Raw genomic sequence first — 27,127 nt, forward strand, 5'->3', positions numbered from 1 at the left:
GGCCGTGGGGGGTGGGAAGGGTGGCGTTGTGCTCCGGCAGCAACTGCGCATTTTTATGGCGCTTCGACAGCAAGGTATGTCTGACCGTGTGACACTGTCTGCGAGATTCGTTGTCGATTCGTTCGTTCCCGAGACCTCAGAGCAGGAACTCTCGCCTGCCCACCGCTATCTGCGACCGCGAATGCACAGTGGTGTGGGCTTCGGAACGTGACGCGCGTGAAGTCCTTTGATAATTTGAAAGTACCGCCAGTCTTCGAACTCTGCCGCCGCCACGCGACCTCCTCGTCTCCTCCTTGCCCCTTTCGCTTTCCCCCCTCCCCCCCCCCCCGCCGCGGAAAGCGATCTTGCGCCCGTTTTTCTGAACAATTGGTCTCCCCGCCGTTGCCATTGGCAACGCGCGGATCTTGCCTTTTGCATGGGTTTTTCTTTTTCGTCCGCGCCATTTTTCTCCTCAGCTCGGCTGGCTGGGCGCTTTAGCTCATTATAGCGAACGTTGTACGTTGTGTTTCCTGATCTCTGCGCTAGCAGTATGCCGTGCTGCTGAGCATATAACTGCAGCAAGAAGCCTGAAGATGCTTGTGCAATATTTGCGATACCACATCAAAAAACGCGACGGCATGCGCAGGACACAGTGGCTGCATAACACTGGCCGAAAGACCTTTGTTCCGACAAAGACCGATGTTGTTTGCGAGGTGAGACGTCTTTCGTATCGCTCGTATCAAAGCATTCTCTAATGTTGCATTTTTTTGCTGAAGCGTTTTTTAAGCGTTTTTTAAAGCGTTTTTGCTGCGGTAATTTGTACGTGGGATAAAAATTGGTATGCTCAGTATGCTTAATATTCCGATGGGACACCATCACCTCGCACGTCGCGAACTCTTCTTACTCAGTCGGAAAGAAAGCACTGCAGGATGTTTTCCGCTGTGAGGAATTATGAGCGATGATACAGCCTCTCGATCACACTTTTCATTGTTAAGATACGTTGCCTGTTTTGCCTAAAATCGAAATAGCGCCTTGTAGAGGAGCTATTACTTTCAGCTTACGTCAATGCGGCAAGTACAGCCGTGGTATTCCAGGTTATGAGCGCTAGCCAGTCCATATTGGTTTTTTTTAGTTTTAAGGCGAAAGCCTCTAGATCTCTGTTTCAAGGTCGCGTTGTGAACAGAAAACATCATGCGACCCAGGAAGGCCAGAAACGACCGAAAGCATGTCCAGCCGCGTATAAGAGTATAATTAATAGACAATTAATAATACATTAGTGATTGAATTTAGGTGGATTAGGGAGGATTAAGGTTGATTATGGTGTATTAAAGTGGATTAAGGTGTATTGGCGTGTATTATGATGGCTTAAGATGGATGAACAGGGATTAAAGTGGATTAGGGTGTATAGAGAGGATTACGGTGCATGAACAATTATTAAGGCGTATAAAGGCGGATGACGAAATTCAGGTCGATTAGGATGGATTAAGGTTCGTTAGGGTTGATGGAGAAATAAGGCTGATACAGGTGGATTATGGAGGATTAATGTGGAATAGGCTGGATGAAGGTTGATGGAGGTGGATTAAAATGAATCGCAGTAGCCTTTTCAAGACTTTCCCAGTCGCGTATTTCAGGCGATACCTGAGGACACCTTGGATTTTTGGAATTTGCTTTGAACTGCACTTCCACGCACGCATGCGGGGGCATGCGTGCATGGAATTATTATTTGGTTTTCTCATGGATACAGGAAATCTGCAGAGGTTGGTCACATGATCACGCGCGCTTTCTGATGATATCGACATCTAGGCGCAGGCCGGGAATATTCGCTTCAATTGCGAATATTTAAAAACACTTTTCTGCGGTTTTGTTCTATAGAGAAACTTTTATGTTGATTTAATACGAGCCGAAATCATCGCATCAATGCGTTTTGATTGCGAAGGTTGAGGAAGCAATCCTGAGTGTGGTCATGAAGTAGTAATCCAAGAAATATTCTGCAGGCAACAATGTTAAGCACCGCAACGTATTTTAACCTGTTCCACCGTAATCCACCTTCATCCTGCTTTATTCACCTTAATCCTCCTTAATTCACACTCATCGACCTTCATTCTCCTTAACACACCTTATTCCTCCTTAATACGCCTCTAATCTATATTATTATAATCACTAATCAATCATTAATTTACTTTGCTAATCAGTAATCATCTCTTATACACGTCTGGACATGCTTTGGTTTGCTTCCGGCATTCCCTGGGTCACGTGATATGTTGAATACCTCACAACGCGACATTGCAGCAGAGATCTAAGGCTTTGGCTTAATAAGCCACGCGCAGAGGGATGTGCCACAATCCGTAGTAGTTCACACGCAGAAAGTAAAGCATCTGATCATGTGGCAGAAAAATTGCCTGCAGTATCGAACTCGTCGCAATGCTCCTTTTACATCAGTATGCCCCGTTCATACTGCTTTAGTAAAAAACCAACCTCCTCATAAACGTTTCCTTGAGCATTAGCGACGCGATTATCAGCATTTCTCGAAATTTTCAACACCACTGGGCATGCAACTGCTCCAAAAGTATGCGCCACCATAGAATGCTGCGGCCCGTCCGCGGGAGCCAAGCATAAAAGGCGAGGAGAATCGAGGAGGAAAGGGCCGCGGGGAGGAGAGTGTCGACACTTTCAAATTATCAAGGAGCTTTAGGGGCGCGTTTTTAAGCGCGCCAACTTGCGCGCTTATTTCCGCAACTGAGGACGTACCCTTAGGCGGGCTCAGCGAAGACGACCGCTACAACGTGGCGCCAGAGTAGCGCGCCGTCATCTTTCCAACGAAGGAATGCGGCGAGCGCGTTCATCGATACAGTTTATGGAAATAGAGGGCGCGTCACACACGCGCTGCCTCTCGCAATCTCCAGATTAGCGAGACAGTTGTGCCACACTTCCCTCTGCAATGTGCCACACTGGACAGACTGCCCGCTCTAGCCATTGTATTGCGAAATGAAAATACATGTACTGCCCCGCTGAAATTTCGCATTAGGCAGCATCGTAATTGTCGGTGAATTTTTTCTGCTTACTCAGGTCAAATATGTGCGTTTATATTGGTTTTTCAAGCCCTCTAAGGTTTGGCAGCGCACCTGGCAAGCCGCCCGCGCAGCTCGGTCTGAAACATCGTAAATAAGTAATATTTCGTTGTTCTCATTATTTTGTATATATATATAGTGCAACAGCCTAAACTGCACCTAAGTGAAACTTGCGGCTGGCGACGATGGCTCTTCTTCTTTTCATTTGAAGCAAGGACGCTTGCTTCACCCGCGTGGTTGCTAAGTGGTTATAATGTTGGGCTGCTAAGCACGAGCTCGCGAGATCGCATCCCGACCAGGCGGCTGCCTTTTGATGGGGTCGAAATTGGAAAACCTACGTGTGCGGAAGATTTAGGTCATAAACGAGAAGAAAGGGGGTTAACCGAGAGGCTTGGTTTTTATTAGTCATAAGAAGCCAACAAACGAGGGTCTCGAATCCGGCAACACTGATGCCTTCAGGTAGCACATGTGGGTTTATTTACCAGTTGCCTTCACCCAGAAAGATGATGTTTTCGTGACGCCTGCGGCAAAAAGGACGTTCCACGTCCGCCGATTTAGGTGCGTGTTATACAACACCAGGTGGTCCAAATTATTCCGAAATCTCTCACTGCGGCGAGCCTCGGAATCATATCGTGAATTTGGCATGCAAAACCCTATAAAATATTCTTCCACGGCTACTACTCTTCTAGAAAACACTCCTGCTGTTAAAGGAACCACGCTTGTTTTCAGTGAAAAAAGAAAAAAATACATACTAGGCTCTTCAACCGCAAGAATCCGGATGTGGGATATAGCTCAGCATTTTCCGTCCGTGTACGCCTTGGGCAAGACACTGCCAGCAGCGAACTGTGACCTGTGATCACATGATGCGCCGTCCTGCCCGGAAAACAAGGACGTGTTGCACCCAAATTTCACGCGCTGGACCACCGAAGGGAACTGCGTAGAATTACCATTTATGATAAGCGCGTCTCCTAAAGACGCACGCGACGGCCGCCAGCTTGGCGGCAAAGCGACCCGGAAGCGTGCACCCGCGTGCTCATGCTTCGGTCAATTCTCTGTGGCTGAAGGTCGAGAGCGCCCTACCTTCCACCCTCCGCACGAGCATTATTCGCACGCGCACTGTGGAGTTGCCGCTGTACGGCTCTGCGCGCGAGGCACGCCTTCCGTCGCGACTCACGCGCGGAGATTGAGTCGCGATCGCCCGGTGACCCTCGCCTAGTTTCGCTAGCACATGCAGCACACGCCACGCAGCGACGATATTGCCGTGCTTCGAATTTGTAAAGAACATCGTAATAATAATTACCCAATAATAATAATCGTTTTCAGATTATTCAACATCCACCAGCGTTACATCATTAAAGAAACGTGCCGATATGCAAACCTTGAGCCTTCGTCGCAAAGACTCTCGCTTATCACTATTTCATAAAATTTTCCACTACTCCTCACTTCTCACTTTCAGTCGCCGCCGATTATCTTTCCTCGCCGCGATCACCCTAACAAAGTCAAACGCATTTTGTGTCGGTCATCAACTTTCACTCAATCCTTCATATCACGCACTATCATCACTTGGAACCATTTACCCTCATACATAGACATGGAAACTGGCATAGGCAAATTTAAGGAAATAACTTGCACTAATGTGGCGTCCTGTTAAAAATGTTGTGTTTTCTTGATATTTTTGATGCTTTGTGAGTTGTTGATCGCTCCTCACGTTTTAGAGCGCAGCTCTTTGGCGTCCGTTCCTGGGTTTCGCGTCGTCTTCGGCGTTGTCGTCGGCCTCGTAACCAGCTCCGCCCCCCTTTCATCCCCCCAGCGCTAGCAGCGACCGACTGATACCGCTGGATGCCGCTGACGCCGCTAGAGAGTCAAGATAACGTGACTGCATAGAACACCGTCGCCGCCATGCAGAAAGAGGAGGAAAGGGTCCCCCCCCCCCTGTTCTTGTGTGGCGGATAGGGTGCTCTTCAGTTGCCGACGCCCCGGTTATTTCACGTAGGCCCCGGCACGTCGACGAATACGTGACCACCTTCCCACGGCTAGACCTGGTTCTTAGCGCTGCGGAAGCGAGGGTATCATATTGTTTGTGTCGGCATCGGCGGCGTTGTCCCTGAAACCAACTCCGCAGCTGGGGTTGACTCACTATCGGCGTCAGCGGCATCAGTCAGTCGCTGCTATCTCTTCCCTCCTCCCTTTATCGTGTTGTGCGCTTGCTGCGCGCGCTTCTGCCCCCATCGTTTGCCGATGGGTGTACACGCCGCCCCCCTCCCCCCTCTTCCTGCGAGTCTCCGGTTGTCAAAGCGTCGGCTCGAACTTAATTCCTTTCTTCGCTCCTCCTCCAATGCAACCCCTGTGCGGTGGCAATCAGAGAGCCAGATCGGTGGCGGCGGATCTGTATATGTGCACCGCCCGAGCCGAAATTGCCGCTGCCGTTCGCCCTGTGCTGTGGCAATCAGAGAGCCAGATCGGTGGCGGCGGATCTGTATATGTGCACCGCCCGAGCCGAAATTGCCGCTGCCGTTCGCCACTGCGAAATTATCTGCCAGTTCTTTCTGAGCCATGAGCGAGACGACCGATGGAAGTCCTCCGTCTGCTGCTGCTGCTCCCCCACTACTAACACCGATGTTAGTAGTGGGGGACTTTAATGTTGACATAAAGACAAACAGCAATTTCCTAACACTTATGCGGGAGAACATCCCGTTCCTCTCGCTCGTAACGCGTCCCACGGCTGTGACAACCTCGCGTGGCACTTGTATAGATCTTGTCTTTGAGAATCAAGCATTGGTGTACCAAGTCGAACATATATCAGTCTATTTCTCCGACCACAAAGCTTCCTTCATGACTGTTAAGAACTGTTAGTGGAGTCTTTGTTAAAGGAATGCGTGTGAAAAAAAAAATTTGTGATAGCGCATACATGTGTTGCTCGATTACTTTGCCTCAATCTATCGAAAAGGTGAAACAGCTTATTTGCTGCGCTCAAATTTCGCATTAGGAAGTAACGTAATCGTCGGTAATTTTTTTATGTACGTTGTTTTTTGGTTCAATTTCACATAACTGCACTGCCTTGTTGAGCGGAAAAAATTCTTGTAAATGATTTTCTTTTTATGTATGCTGTACCTGAATGTACACTTGTGTTGTTTCTTGTAGCCCCTCCCCCCAGCCCCTATGTAATACTCTGCTTCGAGGTGGTTTAGGGGTATCGTAAATGAAATAAAATACAATAAGAAGACTACAGCGAATGCAACAGCGACAGCACAAATAAGCCAAGATCGTCCACGCTATTGCTATCGCAATAAAGTAAAATAAAATTGTTCAGTGAGATTACCCACGTCATCAGAATTATGCATACACATAGGGATCAATAGGGCTCCATGTAGAATGCATGGCGAAGCATAATGACACGTGTACTTATCTTTATCGGGCGACCAGGCTTCGCCGCTTAACAACTGTAATCGCACAGCGAGGGACGCGCCTGAATGTATCCGATGTTTCTGGAAAGTTATCGATGCTTCTACCTGGCTGTCTGTTGTCGCCGAACCTTGTGTTATCTGATTTGATCGCGTAACGCGAATGGTGTAGAACTTTGTGGAAGGCACACGGGTCTGAACGATTAGTCTGGAACATTCGACGACTGCTCTATAAAAGCCGACGCACTTGACCCGCTGATCAGATTTTCGACGATCGCCGACTGTGTTCGCCGCTATCGTTGTGCTTTAAGTGTAGCCTGTTTTGTGGGCACAGGTTCGCCCAATAAAAGCTAGTTTTGTCTTTCACAGTACTGCTACTGTGTTCTTTCTTCACCGTCACTACCACGTGACATCTGGTGGAGGTGATAGTGCGTTCATGTACCGAACGCCCCCGCAAAGCCGCGATCCAAGCCCGAGGACAAAACCGACACCGCCCAAGACCAGCGTGCTAGCCGCAGACTGCAAGGACTGCCCCCAGAGCATGGACTTCTACCTGAGGCGACAAAGAAGATCGTGGTCAAGACAACCTCAATGGCTGCCCCAGCGTTTCCCGTTATCTTACAACAACCCCGGGACCCACCGACCTTCCATGGAGCAGCGACTGAAGACCCGGAATCCTGGCTGGAGACCTACGAGCGAATCGCGACATTCAACAACTGCGACTCCGACGACAAGCTGCGGCATGTCTACTTGGCCTTAGAAGACGCCGCCAGACCGTGGTTTGAGAACCGGGAGTCGACCTTAACGACATGGGACCTCTTCAGTAGCGGCTTCCTGCGCACCTTTACGAACGTCGTGCGCAAGGAAAGGGCCGAAGCCATGCTGGACGCCCGAGTGCAGCTACCGAACGAGAACGTTGCTATCTTCACGGAAGAAATGAAACGTCTCTTCCGCCACGCCGACCCGGATATGCCCGAAGAGAAGAAAGTCCGCCTTCTCATGCGTGGTGTGAAGGAAGAACTTTTCGGCGCAATGGTACGAAGCCCACCGAAGACCGTAGAAGAGTTCCTTCGCGAGGCAACCAGCATTGAGAAGACACTCGAAATGCGGAACCGGCAATTCAACCGCCGTACGAGCTCTACCCACTACGCAGGAATTCAATCACTGGCCACGGACGATCTGCGCGAAACCATCAGGGCTATAGTGCGCGAAGAACTGCGCAAAGTCTTGCCTTCGTCGCAGCCTCAAGTGGCCTCGATCGCCCACATCGTGAAAGAAGAGGTGCACCGATCCCTTGGAGTTCCTGACGTGGAACCAGAATCACCGAAGCCGGAGGCAATGACCTACGCCGCCGCCATCGCCCACCGTCAAGGCCCCCCTGCGCGACCGCGCCAGGGTCCTGCAACGCCGCAATTCCGTCGTCCGCCGCCGCCGCCGCAGCCAGCACGCCAATACGTCGCCCAGCGCACCTGCGCGATGAAGACGGACATTTGGCGAGCCCCCGACCACCGCCCGCTCTGCTATCACTGCGGAGAAGCCGGCCATGTGTACCGCCGATGCCCATACCGCGACCTGGGACTGAGGGGTTCGCCGTCAACGCGCCGCGTCCACAGCTTGGCGAGCGCCCACGTGAAATCGCCGATTACCTAGCCGCCACTCAGCGGAACTCTCGACGACCATCCCGTTCACCGCCACGAGGCCGCTACCTGTCACCGCATCGCCGACCGTACACTGGTCCAGCTCGGGGCCGCTCTGCGAGCCCATATCCGGAAAGCTAAAAGCAGCAACCAATGGAGGTGCGGTTGCTGTTCGTCGAACTGACGAAGATCCTCCGCCGCCGACGAAGTCGATGAAGAAACCATCTCGACGACCTAATGACGACACGCCGCCGTCCCGACGAAGTCAGCAAGCCAAGACTACACCGACGAAAGACGACTTGACGACGCGACGTTCCAGTTTCAGTTCAACACGACGCAGCCGTGATCCGACGCCAAGACCTAACTGCAACGCCAGACAAAGAACCACCGACCTCGACGTGCTCCTCGACCGCCACGCAGTTACCGCCTTAGTGGACACCGGTGCTGATTACTCCGTCATGAGTGGACACATCGCCGCCCAGTTGAAGAAGGTTAAGACTGCATGGGAAGGCCCTCAAATTCGCACCGCTGGAGGACACCTGATTACGCCGACTGGAATCTGCACGGCAAGGATAACCATTCATGACCGGACTTACCCTGCCACCTTCGTTATCCTCCAATAGTGTTCTCGAGACGTCATTCTCGGTATGGACTTCCTGAACCAACACGGCGCAGTCATCGACCTGAAGTCGAAGTCAATAACGCTGTCGGAAGATAAAGCGATACCGCCGGAGAGCCCTCGTAGTCACCACGCCTTGAGTGTGCTCGAAGACCAAGTGAGCGTCCGGCCCCGCTCCAGCATTGTTATTTCGGTCGGCACCGAAATACCCGCTGACGTTGAAGGTGTCATCGAAGGCGACCAACGCCTCCTGCTAGACCGTGAAATTTGCGTCGCAAGAGGGATCGCTCGACTGCATGGAGGGAAAACTGAAGTGTTGCTGACAAACTTCAGCCCGGAGTTAAAGCACATCAACAAGGGCACGACGATCGCGTACATCGAGGAAATTGTGGAAACCAGTAATGCGTTTGTCCTCTCGGATTCCGCCACATCTACCCCGACGACCACGGTTCCCGAACCAGACTACGACATTAATCCAAGTCTCCCAGTGATTAAGCAACAGCAGCTCAGAAGTCTGCTCCGACGATACAAAGACTGCTTTTCGACGACATCGAGGATTCGACAAACACCAGTCGCCGAGCATCGCATAATCACCGAGGAGTACGCTCGACCACTCCGCCAAAGCCCTTACCGAGTTTCGCCGCGAGAACGCGAAGCTATAAGAGAACAAGTCGACGAAATGCTGCGCGACGACATCATCCAGCCGTCGAAAAGCCCGTGGGCATCCCCTGTTGTCCTGGTGAAGAAAAAGGACGGAACCCTACGTTTCTGCGTCGATTATCGTCGTCTGAACAAGATCACGAAGAAGGACGTATACCCCCTTCCACGGATAGACGACGCATTGGATCGGCTCTGCAACGCTAAGTACTTCTCCTCGATGGACCTCAAGTCTGGCTATTGGCAAATAGAAGTCGACGAAAGAGATCGCGAAAAGACCGCCTTCATCCCCCCAGACGGCCTCTACGAGTTCAAGGTTATGCCATTTGGACTGTGCTCGGCGCCTGCAACGTTCCAGCGCGTGATGGACACGGTTTTAGCGGGATTGAAATGGCAGACCTGTCTCGTTTACTTGGATGACGTCGTTGTATTCGCCGGAAATTTCGACGATCACCTTAGGCAGCTTGCCACAGTACTAGAGGCCATCAAGTCATCAGGGCTCACTCTGAAGCCAGAAAAATGCCGCTTCGCTTACGACGAGCTTCTGTTCCTAGGCCACGTCATCAGTAAATCCGGAGTACGCCCCGACCCGCAGAAAACAGCTGCCATCGCAAAGTTCCCGCAGCCCACCGACAAGAAGGCAGTGCGTAGATTCCTTGGCATGTGTGCCTACTACAGGCGCTTTGTCAAGGACTTTTCACGCATCGCCGAGCCGTTGACACGTCTAACTAAATGTGATGTTGAGGTCAAGTGGGAAACGCCGCAGGCCGACGCATTTGCAGAACTCAAGCGACGCATGCAGTCGCCGCCGGTACTTGCGCACTTCGACGAGTACGCCGATACAGAAATCCATACTGACGCCAGTAGCCTAGGCCTCGGTGCCGTTCTAGTCCAGAGGAAAAACGGAGTCGAACAGGTGATATCTTACGCTAGCCGGTCCCTGTCAAAAGCGGAAGGCAACTATTCTACGACCGAAAAGGAATGCCTCGCCATCGTTTGGGCTACAGCTAAATTTCGCCCTTATCTTTATGGCAGGCCATTCAAAGTCGTCAGTGACCATCACGCTTTGTGTTGGCTAGCGAGTATAAAGGATCCTTCAGGACGACTGGCGCGGTGGAGCCTCAGACTACAAGAATACGACATCACTGTAACCTACAAGTCCGGACGAAAACACTCCGATGCCGTTTGCCTATCACGTGCTCCCATTGACCCGCCGCCGCAAGATGACGAAGATGACGACGCCTTCCTTGGCATGAGAAGCGCAGACGACTTCGCTGAGCAGCAACGGGCAGACCCGGAGCTAAAAGGCCTGGTGGAATATTCGGAAGGGCACACCGACGTTCTCCCCAGGGCATTTAAGCGCGGACTATCTTCCTTCACGCTTCAAAACAATCTCCTCGTGAAGAATAACTTTTCACCAGTCCGCGCCAACTACCTTCTTGTTGTCCCGTCAGGACTTCGTCCAGAAGTATTGCACGCCCTACATGACGATCCGACCGCTGGACACCTCGGTTTTTCCCGGACACTCTCGAGGATACAACAAACGTATTATTGGCCGCGCCTGATCGCCGACGTCGCCCATTATGTCAGAACATGCCGAGACTGTCAGCGACGTAAGACACCGCCGACAAGGCCAGCCGGATTACTGCAGCCAATCGAGCCTCCTTGCCGACCATTCCAGCAGATCGGGATGGACTTGCTGGGACCCTTTCCGACGTCAACAACCGGAAATAAGTGGATCGTCGTGGCGACAGACTACCTCACCCGCTTCGCTGAAACTAAAGCACTGCCGAAAGGTAGCGCAGCCGAAGTGGCGAAATTTTTTGTCGAAAACATCCTGCTTTGACATGGCGCCCCAGAAGTCCTCATCACCGACAGAGGAACGGCCTTTACAGCGGAGCTCACCCAAGCCATTCTGAAATACAGTCAGACAAGGCACAGGAGGACCACGGCCTACCACCCGCAGACGAATGGCCTTACGGAGCGGCTGAATAAGACCCTCGCCGACATGCTAGCGATGTACGTCGACGTCGAACACAAGACCTGGGATGCCGTCCTGCCGTACGTAACACTTGCTTACAACACGGCGGTGCAAGAAACAACACAGATCACGCCGTTTAAGCTGGTTTACGGCAGGAACCCGACGACGACGCTCGACGCCATGCTGCCCCACGTCACTGACGAAGAGAATGTTGGCGTCGCTAGCTATCTCCAGCGCGCCGAAGAAGCCCGACAGCTCGCCCGCCTACGGATCAAGAACCAACAGAGGACCGACAGCCGACGCTACAACCTCCGACGACGCTTTGTTGAGTACCAGCCCGGCGACCGTGTTTGGGTTTGGACACCGATACACCGACGAGGACTCAGTGAGAAACTACTCCGACGCTATTTCGGACCCTACAAGGTCATCCGACGTATTGGCGCTCTGGACTATGAGGTCGTGCCAGACGGCATTTCGCATTCACAGCGGCGCCGCGCACGATCTGAAGTGGTCCACGTGGTGCGCCTTAAACCCTTTTACGGACGCTGACGAAATTCCTTATTTTTTGTTGTTGTTTTCTTTGCTACGGGTGTTTTTATTTCGCTTGTATGTAGCATCGGGTCGATGCTTTTTAAGAGGGAGGTATTGACACGTGTACTTATCTTTATCGGGCGACCACGTTTCGCCGCTTAACAACTGTAATCGCACAGCGAGGGACGCGCCTGAATGTATCCGATGTTTCTGGAAAGTTATCGATGCTTCTACCTGGCTGTCTGTTGTCGCCGAACCTTGTGTTATCTGATTTGATCGCGTAACGCGAATGGTGTAGAACTTTGTGGAAGGCACACGGGTCCGAACGATTAGTCTGGAACATTCGACGACTGCTCTATAAAAGCCGACGCACTTGACCCGCTGATCAGATTTTCGACGATCGCCGACTGTGTTCGCCGCTATCGTTGTGCTTTAAGTGTAGCCTGTTTTGTGGGCACAGGTTCGCCCAATAAAAGCTAGTTTTGTCTTTCACAGTACTGCTACTGTGTTCTTTCTTCACCGTCACTACCACGTGACAATATAGTAGAGTTTGGCGTGGGTTAACTGGACATTTGGCGGTCGACCAAGTACAACTTGGGGGTAGGCCGACTGAAATTGGGGGTGGGACCTTCAAATTTGGGGCTAGGTCGATTGAAAAAGGGGGTATGCTAGCGCGTACTTCGGGAACAACAGTGGAGTTTCTGCATATTTTTTGTCATTCTATTGTAGTCATGCTTTATAATGCTGCCGTTGTGAAGTCACCCTCGTCTTTCCGCCCTGGTCGTACAGTCACCGTTATGCAATTGCTGTCATACAGTGATAGTCATGCCATCGCGGTTGTTCTATTGCTGCCATTCGAGCCTCGGCATTCGGCTATCATAATGACAGGGTCGCCAAGCCATCGCTGGCACACAGCAATTTTCACGACATCGCACAGTTGCCGCAATCCCTTTGTCGCCGCATGGTGGTCGTTATGCCATGGTAATCATTCCGTAATTATCATCCCATTGCCGTGCCGTCGTCAACGCACCTACGTCATTCCTTCGTCACTGCGTCGTCGTCACAGCGTCACCCTCTAGCAGTTATGTTCATGATCGACCCAAGCGCGCTAACGTCATAGCAAAATTGGCCGATCCCCAAGACAGCGTGTGTACCATATAGACGGAGCTTGACAAACAAACGTAACGCACAAGAATCCAGTGTTGGGCTATGCAATAAAGCAATGGAAATATCATAATGAAGAGCGCAAATTTTTAATAAAGATTGCTTCAGCTATAGGCTCTATCGCTACATTGATAGAATGCTAATCAAATACCGTCCGCATTCATCGTGAGATGGAATCTGATGCAATTGCTTTTATAATTACCACCATACGAAAGAAGCACAGAGGCTTTCGTTGGCTTCCTTGCCCGTTTATTCACGTGGTTATGACTTGATGTTTGGAAAAAGTTTATTCATGGCAAGCAAACGGAGCGCCAGATCGTTTCGTTTAGCTTCAAACACTGCATTGTCTTACAATATGGAATTCTTTCATGTATTCGCAGCTTTTCGGCAAGGTTCTAGCAACTGTATCATCAGTTCTTCTGCGAACACATCGCCAGAAACCTTTTCAAAGAAATGTGGCGGTAATCAAAAAGTGTGATCACTTTTCTCTTATTTGCTTGAAAGAAGAATTTTCCTATGAAGGCGTGTTGACATCGGCCGCTCCCAAGCGCGCGCACAAATCCGCCGCGCAAGAGCAGGGCCGAGGTCACCCTCGGGGGTTCTCGAGTTTCGCAACACTCTCAGTACTTTGAATGAAATCACCTGGGTAAGAGTGCTTATCCTCCCCCTCATAACAATTTGGTCAGACTTTCGGCGTCCACGTCATGCATGCTTCAGACTAAGTCCTATCCCAACCTGGCCCTTTTCTATACGATCCCTACTGAGCCTATTAGCTGTACTTACCTCACTGTGGGGCTGTTACCTGTCCCGAACGCATGCTCGGGCGATGCCCCTCGTTACAGCAACCCAATCGCATTATGAGAGAAGAATGGATTTCTGCCATCCAGAGCTCAGAATTTTCACGGCAACTTGCGCTGTCCAGAGAGCCCGCGATGCGGCAGTTAGGCTCACCCTACCAGTCCCCACGTGGGAGTGGCCCGCAGCTCTGGTATAGGGCAAAGCCTCTCAGGAAGCGTTGGCCTAGGCCAGAATAAAGTCTTTGTCTGTCTGTCCGTATGAAGGCGTGTTGCTTTACTATTGGTAAATGTGTGACCTTTTATCAAGGCAGCAATATTGCTGTGACCGCCTATCAGGATCTGAGTGACATACCCGCTCATGTTTCATGCACAGCTATGGTGAGACGCATGGTGTTAATACAAAAGTGAAGTTGCAACTGCAGAATTCTACGTTGCCACTGGTTCATTTGTAATATTTTCCACGTTGTGCCGCCATTTATACATGTATCAACTTGGCCGGCTGTTTGCGATATTAAGAAACATAAAAAGCATTTGAGAAATATGTGCGAGCTTATGTGTGCAATCTTTATCTCCGTTTATTAGGGCGGACTGCGTGGTGTCGTGTGGGCTGACTGCCTGCAGGCTTTGCTGACGATTCTTGCACCCATCGTCATAATAGCCAAAGTCTCGTGGGATGCGAGGAACGGTGACGCACGGATCCGCCCTCTGAGTGAAATATTAAACCGCAAGTATTTGTTCAAGTAAGCACATTAGCAAACAGGGTTAGCAAGCATGGCACAGTCGTCTTTATAGAATAATGTGAACCGTCTAATATTCCATTCATTGGGACGCTAGAACTGCCCTGTTCATGCCGACGCTCAAAATGACTTTAAACGCAGCCTTTCTTAAATTAGTTGCCTTCTTTCCACACACGTTTTTAGAACTGTTCTTTTTTGTTCAATTTTTCCAGCATTTTTTATGCCTTGTCAAGTGCCACAATAGGACAAGCGTTCTGTTCAGACCCATTTTATGTTGCAGAATGGAACGTAATGGCTCTTAAAAACACACCTTCGATGGGAAGAAAGCCTCAATGTCAGCATGCCGCAAAAGGTGTAGTGGAATACTCAGGTCAGACAAAAAATAATGCAGAAAACTATGATGGACAATGAGAATTACGAAGCCACATTTGGAGGTCGACGAAAAATAGTCGCCACGAACGCTATTGCCAGAAAAAATTCTCTATTTGTTTTTGACAAACTACGCCACATACAATTACATGTGCAAATAGAGACCCTCTGTTAGTCTGCAAGTTTTACACATATTTAACATGGGTGCCACACATAAATGACTCGGTAGAATATTGGAAAAGCCTGCACCATTTGGGATGTTGACCTCAGGCTCTCCAGCACACCACTAAACCATCAGTAGCCTAATACGTTCCCTGTAGAATGAAGGCGTGTACGAGCGGTTCGATATGAATAAGACTTTTTGTATCAGGCGCAAAGGTCCAGCAACTTCCGCTTTTCTTTATTCTGCTTTGACGTACTCCATCCGATGCCTTGGAAAGTTGTTTTACTCGTGAATTCACCTTACATACCACAGTTAATTTCTATATTTACAGTCCTAGAGCACCCATTTTTTTTCTTTTTTGCGAAATGACAAGCTTACTGCTTTTGAGCTGGTGAGATCCTTTTATAGTAGGAATTTGTCGGGAAGGTTGAAGCTTTACTACCGCGTGCTACGCAAAAGGCCTGACTGCCTTCTTCCGGATCTTCAATTCATGTGCCGCGTAGAGCGAGGATTGTGATTTGTAAGTTGTTTTGAATTGTTTGTGATTCATCTGAAAGGCTGAAGAAGAGTTCGAATTCCTCCGCGCGCGTGATCGAGTCCACTTCAAATTGATAAAATGAAAAGTACTGAGAATGTGTCAACATATGCAGCTTGCGTCACTTAAGTTTACCAATATAGGCATAAGATTTTAATGCACACTGGCTTTGACCTAACAATCGCACGACCTGTTGCTCCAATTTTCAAAATGTTCACACCAATGCATGCACAAAGAATTTCTCTGAACGGGCAGAAAAGGAAAATCTTGCCATTCATGTCAAATTCTCGAGAATCCAGTCATACAGGAGCGAATATTACAAGTGCGACGATGTAAGAAACCCAATTTTCATTTTGCTGAACCTGGGGCGACATCTATCGAAGCATTTCCAAACATCAGCAAAAAACATATTCAGAGAACCACCACAAATGGCTGTGCCAGCCTGTTGCACATTGTGTGAATAGGTTCGGATCCTAAAGCATTTTTGCCAGATCACAACGCGGGACGTATGTGTACCGTTATTCCACAAAGGGTTAATATAACTTTTATAAGTAACATATAGAAAACAAATAGGTCACAAATATTTTACGTATATCTGGCAAATAATTGTAACAACCCACAGGACAAGCTGTATCTACTAGTGACGTCTCTTTCTTCTATAGATTGGCCTTTTCAGCCATAAATATCCTTGTGGATGCCAGCTATCTCGTCCAGCTTTGTGCGTAGAAAGTGCCAGTGGGCGGTTACCTAAATTATGTGTTTTCACGTGCCAAAACTACTTTCTGATTATGAGGCACGCCGTAGTGGAGGACTCCGGAAATTTCGACCATCTGGGGTTCTTTAACGTGCACCTAAATCTAAGTACACGGGTGTTTTCGCATTTCGCCCCCATCGAAATGCGGCCGCCGTGGCCAGGATTCGATCCCGCGACCTCGTGCTCAGCAGCCCAACACCATAGGGGCGGTTACCTCACCCGGGTCCATCCCCTTTCGTACAGGAAGGGAATAGCTTGAAGATACCGCACCAAGTATTTCACTCTAGGTGCTGTCTATGTGCCCCCTCTTGTTTACGCGAGCGAAAGGCATTTCTGCGAGCGCTAATTATCCTCCATGAGCCATACGGAGAAGCGCTGGTGATGACGCGTCGGGAGTGCGGCCGCCCAATGGAACAGCGAATGGCAGCTATCGCGTCAGCCACCACTTGTCCAGATAAAGCAAAATTTGATGCCCTGCGGAAGTGCATGTTTGGTATTTCCTCATTCTATTTATTTGCAAAGGCGGCACTGCAGCCTTAGCGAAAGCTGCCGATTGACGAAAGGAGCATTAATAGCTGAAAATAGCTGACCGACATGACTGGTACCGCCAGCAGTGTGCCTATGAGTCATTTGAAGCTTTCGGAATTTAGACACATGGGGATGCATGTATTGGCTCCCGGTTCCTGTCACCACTGACAAATTATTAAATTGAATACATTAGACGAAAGCTTTAAATCTATGTTTCAAGGCCGCGTTGTGAGGTTCAGAAAATATCACGTGACCCAAGGAAGGCTAGAAACGAACCAAAGCATGTGAAACAATGTATAAGAGACAATTAATGATCAGCAAACGTATTCACAAGGATAAATCATTACCTTAGGGTGCATTAGGGTCGGTTAAGTGAATGGGGGTGAACTAAGAAGGATTCAAGTGGATTAAACTGAATTAGGGTGGCTCATGGTGGTTATCATGGATTAGAGTGCATTTAATTTTTATATCATTATTTACAGAATACTGCAGACCCTTCTGTACCTTTGCAGGAGGGGCAAAGCAATAGAAAACAATACAAAAAGCATTAAATTGACAAGTTTATGAAAAACTAGTGAGTATAGCGTAGGGATGTTTTGGGAATCCAGGTGCTGATGTTTATTATCTATTACTTCGTGCTATCTTTTATGGCGAGACATAGTAGCTCCTCCAGATTCCCAGTCTTAAGAAGTCCGGTGGCTTGACCAGCTTTTACCAGTTCTTAGACTGTTCAGCAATTCCCAGTCTTAAGAAGTCCGGTGGCTTGACCAGCTTTTACCAGTTCTTAGACTGTTCAGCAAACCCAGTCTATGATTGGACGCCACTAAAAGATGATATCGTACTCTTTTCTTAAACACCGTAAAGCAATCCAAGTACTTTACATATAAGTATACGCTTCGACTACCATGCCGACAGAGGCGAAACAATGCACAGAGCGAGGGAGGTATACGAGCCCAGGTGCAACCAAATTAGGAAGGCTGAGTAAGCTTCAAGAAATACACTCCCCCACCAGAACAGGAATTGGCCTGCCTGGTGCAGTCATCATCATCATCATTAGCCTATTTACGCCCACTGTAGTGCAAAGGCCTCTCCCATACTTCTCCAACTATCCCGGTCATGTGCTAATTGTGGTCATGTTGTCCCAGCAAACTTCTTAATCTCATCCGCCCAACTAATTTTCTGCTGCCCCCTGCTACGCTTCCCTTCTCTTAGAATCCAGTCCTCAAACCTTAATGACCATCGGTTATCTTCCCTCCTCATTGCATGTCCTGCGAATGCCTATTTCTTTTTCTTGATTTCAGCTAAGATGTCAATAACTCGCGTTTGTTCCCTCACTCAATCTGCTCTTTTCTTATCCCTTAACGTTACACACAGCATTATTCTTTCCATAGCTCCTTGCGTCGTCCTCAACTTAAGTAGAACCCTTTTCGAAAGCCTCCAGGTTACTGCCCCGCAGGTGAGTACTGGTGCAGTATTCGACCACTATTTCCCTCACGACTCTTGCGATTACCCGCGGCCCTAATTCCCAAGCGGCTGCGGAGCATCTAAGGCGTTGGTCAGGCCTGATATGCTGCAGAAAGTGCTAAGAATCTTTGTATGTGGACAGGAAGCCAGCGCAAATAGAAGCTCGCATGGCCTAACACGTGAACCCTCTAGAGTGAGGTTAACTTAGCGGTTCTTTGATCAATTACGAAGAGTTATGTACAAGGCTTAGGATGGAGATTCAACGGCGAATATATCAACAACCTTCTGTTTCCACATCACATCATTCTGTTCAGCAACACTGAGGAAAAATAGCAGCAAGTAATTGATGACTTTACCACGGAAACTGTATGAGTAGGCTTGAAGATTATTATGCAGAAGACAAAGGTAATGTTCAACAGCCTAGCAAGGCAACAAGAATTCGTGATCGTAAGTGAGTCTCTGAAACTGCTCAGGAGTACGTTTATCTAGACCAATTACTCACAGAGGATCCGATTGCGAAAAGAACATTTCAGAACAAAAGTGTATTGTAGGGAATAACGGCCGCCAGTACGTAATCCTGCCTGGGGACGTACCAGTGTCGTTGAAAGAAGGGCACAATCATTTCATTTTACAGGTGCTATATATGAGAGAGAAAGTTGCAGGTTAACTTAGAACTTCGAGAACAAGTTAAGGACCTTGCAAAAAGCGATGGGACAAAGGCTGTTAGGCATAACGTGAGCAGACAGCAAGAGTGTGGTATGGATGAAAAAACAAGCGGGGATATTCCATATTTTAGTTGACTTTAAGAGAATAAAATGAAGCTAGGCAGGCCATGCAATGCGTACAACAGATAATCGATGGACCATTAGAGGTACACCACGGGTGCCGAGGGAAGGGAAACGCAGTCGAGAACGACAGAAAATTAGGTGGGCTGAAGAAATTACGAATTTGGCCAGGCGCAAGTTCGAATGAGCTTTGCAAGAAAAGGTGATTGGAATTCGCTGAGAGTGGCCTTCGTCCAGCATGTGAAATTAAACATATCCTAACGAAGATAATGCTTCGCATGCTAGGGGACACAAAGCCGCTTCAATTTTGGACAAGGCCACATACGACGATGACACATGAAAGGTGCCACACAGCGGCATGCCATCGTGAAACATTGTTGTAGCTCATACCGGGCCAGGACACAAGAAGGACGCAGGCCCGATATGTGTCCGCGATGCGCCTTCTTACGTCCTAATCTGCGGGCGCTGCAACAGCTGTGCAAAGTTCTAAATGAAAATGATTTCGTATAGACCAAAACAACATTTCAAACACATTTAGGATAATAAACGGAGATATGTCTGTGTGTTCTCATCATTTTAATCATCAGCATCATTTTAATGAGTATTCGCCTATGCGTCTTAAATATTTACTTGTTTAGCGCTTAAAACGCCCCGGCGTCTAAGTCTATAGTTCCCACTTTATGCGTAAACATTCCTCATTACGCTCATATGGCGAAGGGGATTGAAGCAAAGTACAACGCAATTCATGCCCATTATTCATTACTCGCAACTGAGAACAATTCATATTGCTTTCCTGATACCTCTTTATATGTTTTTCTGAGTCGTCAACTGAATTGGCCTTCGCCTAGCTTTACTACGTTACTTTCTTTCCAACTTTTCTGAGGACGCCTTCGGGAGCGACAAGTATACCTGTTTGTTTCTTCGATATCAGCCCTTTTGTGTCTGGAGGTGGGTTTCTAAAACAATAAATTACCTATGCGTTTCAGTCTTGGTGTTGACTTTACCACGGACGAAAGAGTTTGGGCTGTACTGATTGCAACGGTACCGACATTCATGAACCGAATCTGTTTGGACCAAGGTACCGCACAGAGGTACTTCGCATCCAGAACCCTAAAGGAAGCAAAATGGTGAGTAAAAACGGTGATATCGGGTTGCTGATTGACTAAGTTTGCATGTGAGGTGCCGGGTCGGCTGATTTGATGCGTTTAAACCGCATTAGCATGGGCAGGCGATTGTGTTTATACAACACGGATCTCATCGTCTCATTCGAGGGTTTCTGCATATACTCGCTTTGGGCGCTCAAGCCTGCTATTATCAATGCTGTTTCTTTTGTTTACGCGCTACCATTTTCACAAACTGGGAAATTTATAAACTTGAGCCGCGATAACAAATGCTTTCCAGAATATGTCTACTATCGGGTGACTTAAAACAGAGCCTAGGTAGCTTTTTGTATATATCAAGAAACCACAGTGATTTTCTACAATATTTGTTGTGTCAGAAATGGTTAGTAGTAAATGAAAAACATCACCCAAGAAACCTATTTAAAAGCTTGCGGTCACGACAACCGGAAGTTGCATGTTTACTCGTATTATCACATATCACTTGGTATCATACCAGTCTATTTCTACTCGATACATACGAATACAAAAGAAAGGCGCACATATAATCTGTATCGCACGAAAAATAAGAGTAAGAATAGGCATAGAAACACAAAGCTCAAATGCACTACTTACACGGAATGGTACCCTGTTATTCAATGTTCTTCTCCGCGCATTACAGGACAGTGCTCGTGGGCACAATAATGACCTGTGTCTTCTATGCCCTCGTGACCGGTGCTGGTGCAGCCCTCATGTGCAGGTATCGAGGCTGTGATCCGATCCTTTCTGGATCCATCAAAAGACTTGACCAGGTGATGCAAACACGGCCGGCGCGTTATATTGCCTAAGGTCAAACCTATTGCTTTGTGGTGTGTAGATGACCAGAATTATTAAATTACGGATCTCTGAGAAGTTCAAAAAAAAACTTTGGTTGTACAACGCAATTTGATTTAGATATATATTGGACAAGTTAATTTCGAATTTGGACTTCACAAAAAATTTAAAGGACCTATTCAATAAAGATGCGGCAGCTCCGGTTCGTATTATAGAATTACACGCCACCCAATAGTGCTTTAAATTGGCACTGAAGAACAAAGCCGATAAATAAAATTTTGTTGCGCAATACACACTAGTGGCTTTCTTGAAATGCGAATCCCGTTGGAGTCAGCGAAGATAGGCTGACATGTAATAAGTTTTGTTTTGCCAAAGCTGAAATTCCGGATAAATTAAATAAAGATATCGGGGCCTAGTGGTTAGGACTCCGGGCTGCTGTGCTCGACCGCAGAGCTTCCATTCCGCCAATTGTTAACATATGACTTTAGTTTTATTCAAGGAAGTAGAGGCAGGCACCTACCTGCCTACGTGTCGGAAAGTGCAAAGAATGCTTGACTATAAATGTCATATTAGAGGAGGTCAAGAAACAAAGCCACCAAGGACAACATAGGGGAAAATACTTGTACTTACTAGTCGAATTAAAGATATGATAATTTATTGGCCATGAAAGTGGTTTAAAAAGAAATAGCCGCAGGTGGGGAACAATCCCACGTTTTCGCATTACGCCTGCGCTGCTCGGAGACATGGGATCGCTCCCCGCCTGCGCCTTGTTGTCCCTTCATACACTTTCGTTGCCTTTAATTTATCATATATTTACCTCAATTAATAAGTACAAGTAATTTCGCCTATGTTGTCCTTGGTGCTTTGTTTGTTGGCTTCTTATTATAAGATTAATAAAAATCTGGTCCCTCGGTTAACCCCCTTTCTTTCATTCACTATAAATATGTGTCTGATTATTTTAAGCCTGCTATCTACTGTGCGTGGCCAAGCATTGCAAAGAGCTCTATATGAATATTCCGCACCCAACATATAAATCAGTGGAAAACACCTTCAATATTGTCTGATGCGGACCTGGTTGATGTGGAATAACACGTTCTCTTAGGAAGCTTATAAATGCAGTAATTGGAACGTAAGTTGAAACGAGTATTGAGTATTATTACAGCAAATTTCGAAAGCGTGATCTTTTTACTTGGCTCATTAGAAGAAGTACGGTTATTATTTCCTCTCACTCTCCAAGAGCGAGGCATGACTACTCAGTCACCAGTATTCAGTGTGGTACTCATAGCTAGAAATATGGATGTCGTAAATCTTATATTATCAGGATATGAGCAAAGCCAGTGCTTTTTTGAAAAGCAGACAAACACATGTGACCATGTTTAACTTCCGAAAGCGACTTGTTTTACTTATTTGTTACATTTTTTGTACACACTAGGAAGGCAAAAGCTGCAGTAGGCATGAATAGGCGGTAAATGCAAAACAAGGCAAAATAAGCACTGTTTGAAGGAATTGCGCATTCAGTACACATGCAACAGCTAAACTTTAAACCTAGCGGCTTGTGTGTTTCACAAAAATGCGCTGTGCAAAAAGAAAAATTTTTCGCTCCATGATAAGTGATATCTGCAATGCCAAAAACATGTCTTGCCCAGGAAATTTTCTTGAAAGGTGCCTGAAATGGTATGGGCAAGCTTTATACACGCCTAGGAGTACATTCACAGTAAAATATTCGCGCCATAATTTAAACGAAGTGTTTCATATCAGGCGAGATACGGACGATTACAAAGTCACCATACTCCCTAAATGAACGAGAAGAAAGGGGGCTAACCGAGGGTCCCGATTTTTCTTAATCATATCATAAGAAGCCAAGGAACAGACACCAAGGACAACACATATGAAATTACTTGTACTGAATAATTGAAATACAGAAATTATATTTAATGGAATTGAAAGTGGACAAAAACAATTTGCCGTCCCACGTCCTTCGCTATTACGCGTGCAACGCTCAACTAACACAGGTACCGCGGTGCCGTCATCCGATCCACTTTCTACAGTATATATGTGTTACCACAAGAACTAACCATGGGAGTGTTAGCCAGCACCACCACTCACAAACTTTGGCAGCGGATGTGGAACATCCATTCTGCCGCAGGTGTGGTGATTGCGTAATCTTTTTTGGGTGAAGGCAACTGGTCAATAAACCCACACGCGCTACCTGAAGGCATCAATGTTGACTTCAGTGTCCTTGGTGGCTTGGTTTGTTAGCTTCTTATGATATGATTAACAAAAATCGGGCCCTTCGGTTTACCCCATTTTTTCTCGTTCATTACGTAACGAGGGTCTCGAATCCGACAACCACCCCGTTCCAACGGCGACGCTCGTAGTATGCATCCACCCATGGCGCCCCATCCATCGCGGCTCTACAAGAACGCCCGCCTTCGCGCATAGCGTTGGTCGCGAGCGTTTCCAGGGAAACACTAGGGTTACACAACCCGCCATGGTTGCTCAGTGGCTATGGTGATGGGCTAGTGAGCACGAGGTCGCGGGATCGAATCCTGGCCACGTCGCCCGCATTTCGATGGGGGCGAAATGCGAAAACACCCGTGTGCTTGGATTTGGTACACGTTAAGGAACCCCAGGTGGTCGAAATTTTCGGAGTCCTCCACTACGGCGTGCCTCATAATCAGAAAGTGGTTTTGCTCGTAAAAACCCCATAATTAATTACTGCGGTTACATACGCTGCAGTTGCGGTGAAGCGTGAGAAGCAGTCAAGGATCTTTTAATGCTATCGCGTTCCATTTTTAAAGGCGGAGCTTAGGCGTTCTGCAAATTTCATTTCTGTTACAATTGATAGAAGCGAATTTATCAATATTTCAATCATTATGAGTAACATTTGTTGACCCTCAAGTTGAAAAAACTATTGCTTACGCAACGTGGGAAGCCAGTCGAGTCACCCGACTGCCGTCACGCCGGCGCACTGTGTAGATGATGCCGGGTGGCTGAAAACTCAACAGTGGCGCCACTGTGATCGGTAGCGATGCACATTTTTAAAACATTTATCAGTTTCACACATGCATGTGATCTTGTCTGAGGCATCCATCATTCGCTGACGTCTTGATTAAAGGGGCGAAAATACAGAGTTTGGGCTGACACTTCGCGTTCTAGCAGAGCACGGTGACACACAACCAAAGAAGAGGAGGAAACAGTTATCAGCAGCAGTTGGTGCGATTTTACATGAGCTAATTCACCGCTTATATTCAGGCTCGCCCGTTAAACTTATTTACTATGTTTAGTAGGGGTGTGCGAATATTCGAAATTTCGAATACGAATCGAATATTTTCCTTATTCGAAGCGTATTCGATTCGAGGAATGCATATTCGTAAATTCCCGAATATTCGAGGAAGGCCGTATAGTGGTCGGAACGGCGAATATTCGGACAGACTGTGAATAATTTAGCAATTAACGAATTATATGCTTGCTCTACATTCTCCTAAGAACATGTTTATTCACTGAGAGCTTCACATGATCCGCTAATTATCTGTACGCCCTGCATCAAGATGGCAAGTTGGGCCGGTTGGTTGGGATTCATAGTGAGGTTCGTTACAGCGCAACACAAAACAGGGACAAAAGAAGGTACAAAACGACGACACAGCGTTACAGCACTGTGATCTTAAGTGCTGTAACGAACCTTACTATGAATATGTACACTCTGTTCCAGTCTATCTGCATCAGGCCCGTGAGACATGATCAGTTTCGATTTTTTTTTACCAAGCTTTATTCCAGGGCTCTTTCATAACAATATATGATGTACTTGCGGGCTTTGTAAGTATGCACAATAAAATATGCACCTAGAAAATGTTAAGCGGACCAATGTTGTCACAGTGCATAGAGAGCATTTACTTTCTGAACATGTTGAGCAGTCAATTTTCCTTCGCGATAATCTTTAACAAGCGTTTACCTGACAGAGCATTACCTGACATTACCTGAGTACATTACCTAGAATGAGTGCCTCTTTAACCTGAAGCAGCCTCGTAAAATGCAATATTATTTTTAAAAGGGTAATAAAGCTATTGTTACCTCCATTTTGCAATTTTTTAATACTACATATATATTCGGTATTCGATTCGATATTCGAAGACAGTTTTTCGCCTTATTCGTATTCGATTCGTATTCGAAAATTTCAATATTCGCACACCCCTAATGTTTAGACGTGCTAAGACGTATGAGCACAGGCACTCCTAGTAACGTACGTGGCCATGAAACGGGGCTTCTTTGGACACATTGGGTAATTGAAACGCTGCCCACGTAGATATTTGCTAAATATATGGCGCCAGATTGTCGTATCTCTGCCAAATGGCACAAGCACACTGTTTTTTTTTTTTGTGCTCTGGACATCCCTAGCGCCTGCTGGTCAGCGCTGGCTTACAATACCGCTCGGCAGCAAACTTTGAGACCTAACTAACGTTTGTAGTCGACCGTCTTGCCAGAAGGGAAATTGTCAGCACGTATAGTTTTCACCAGAGACCCTAACTTGCAAGTAAATGCAGTGGCAGTTTTACACGAAGGGCCTAAAGTTTGTTTCATGTTCTTATTTTTACGCACGTGCAGTTGCTCCCATTTTACCTTCTTGAAGACATCAGTACATTTCCTGGGCTTGTTGGAGTCTTCCTTGCAGGAGTCGTGAGTGCTTCCATAAGGTATCGTACTCTGTTATTTGTGATCCTATCCGGGTCAAATAAAAAAAGAAGTGAATAATGAAATTTTGAGGGTATGTGTACTGGCGAAATGTCAAACTTAGGGGTTCCCTGAACTATAACGATTTCATGCTCATACAGGGAGCTTATCCACTTCATGTGTGTTCCTGCCTGATGTGTTTGCAAGTGTGTTGAGCTGTTCCTGGTGCATTTCTAAATGTAGTTCAATCTGCCGGCATGAAAAGTAGAGGAGCAACATGATGTGTACAGGGTGCCACGTGCGGAAGTTAAAACTCTGGTGCCGAATGAGTACATAACATTCCAGTTTGAGAGAGTATGTGGTGGATGAATTGGTGCTTTGTTAGTTGTGAGACACGTGTAGGTATTCGCTGTTCAAGAGGTCTAAGGTTACAAATAATTCATTTGACTTCCGACTTGCGGTGCATCAGTATATTGTGGGCGTCGGTAAAGTACCCCTTTTAACAGCCCTCCCGTAGGCGGCTCTTTCTTGATCACGTGGTGACATTTCCACGGTTAGCCTCTGCTTGCCTCGTAGGTCTTTGCTTAGAACCGCAGCGAAGAAACCGTTGCGGCGCAGCAAGTTGCTGTTTCAGCGTTTTTCCCCGACAATGACTACGTCAGAGGCCGCAAACTGGCTAAAACTTCACAAGACGTGCAAATGTCGGATATCCATGCTTCTTACCTCGTTACGCCTTGTCTACAAGATGCAGCACTGCCACCTAATGGGCGTACTTGATGGCCAAGCTAGAAATACCTTTCGAATGGACACAGTATTACGTACCTTCAGTCAATTTTATAAATCGAGGATACAGCCATTCTCTCACCATTTGTTCATTATTCATTGCAAACGGCTTGGAAACCACAAGTTGTCACGTCCGTGGCTCAGTAACGTAATTTGGTTCGGTGTCATTGCATTACTCATTTCCGCGTAAGCATTCATAAGCACATCAATGGCGTTAGACTTATTTATGCCGCACTTGAACCCTAAAACGTCCATTATTTTAACTTTTTTTACTGGCTTACAGAAGCTACGTAGTCACGTTCGTGACAGGTTTACTGTGATGCTGGTGATGAAACGACCTCCGCCTATCACTCTTACGTAACATTTGTTGCGTAAGTATTTAAACAACGTACGTATTGGTCAACATAGTTTCTAACGAGCATGATCATACACAACACCTGCCTGTGAGTCTGACTGCGGCTCAGTGAATAAAGGCAGCCGTTAGCGGGAAACTGAAAAATATAGTATTTACTAGCGCGAGCGCGTGTCTACTAAATGTGCGGTACTGTATGACCGTTACATTTTTCTCGGAACTTC

General features: G+C 47.4%; 1 protein-coding gene across 1 annotated transcript in view; it reads left to right on the plus strand.

Annotated features, from left to right (window-relative positions):
- LOC135897308 (uncharacterized) overlaps window positions 1-27,127 on the plus strand; it is a 136,224-nt gene continuing 109,097 nt past the window's right edge. Inside the window, exons 1-5 of the mRNA XM_070527104.1 lie at window positions 1-74; window positions 14,417-14,574; window positions 20,156-20,296; window positions 20,949-21,078; window positions 25,703-25,791. Coding sequence (XP_070383205.1) covers window positions 20,223-20,296; window positions 20,949-21,078; window positions 25,703-25,791 — 293 coding nt within the window. The 5' untranslated portion in view covers window positions 1-74; window positions 14,417-14,574; window positions 20,156-20,222. The remainder of the gene's footprint in view (window positions 75-14,416; window positions 14,575-20,155; window positions 20,297-20,948; window positions 21,079-25,702; window positions 25,792-27,127) is intronic.

The sequence above is a fragment of the Dermacentor albipictus genome, chromosome 10, assembly GCF_038994185.2.
Source record: "Dermacentor albipictus isolate Rhodes 1998 colony chromosome 10, USDA_Dalb.pri_finalv2, whole genome shotgun sequence".
In the NCBI taxonomy this organism is placed as follows: domain Eukaryota; kingdom Metazoa; phylum Arthropoda; class Arachnida; order Ixodida; family Ixodidae; genus Dermacentor; species Dermacentor albipictus.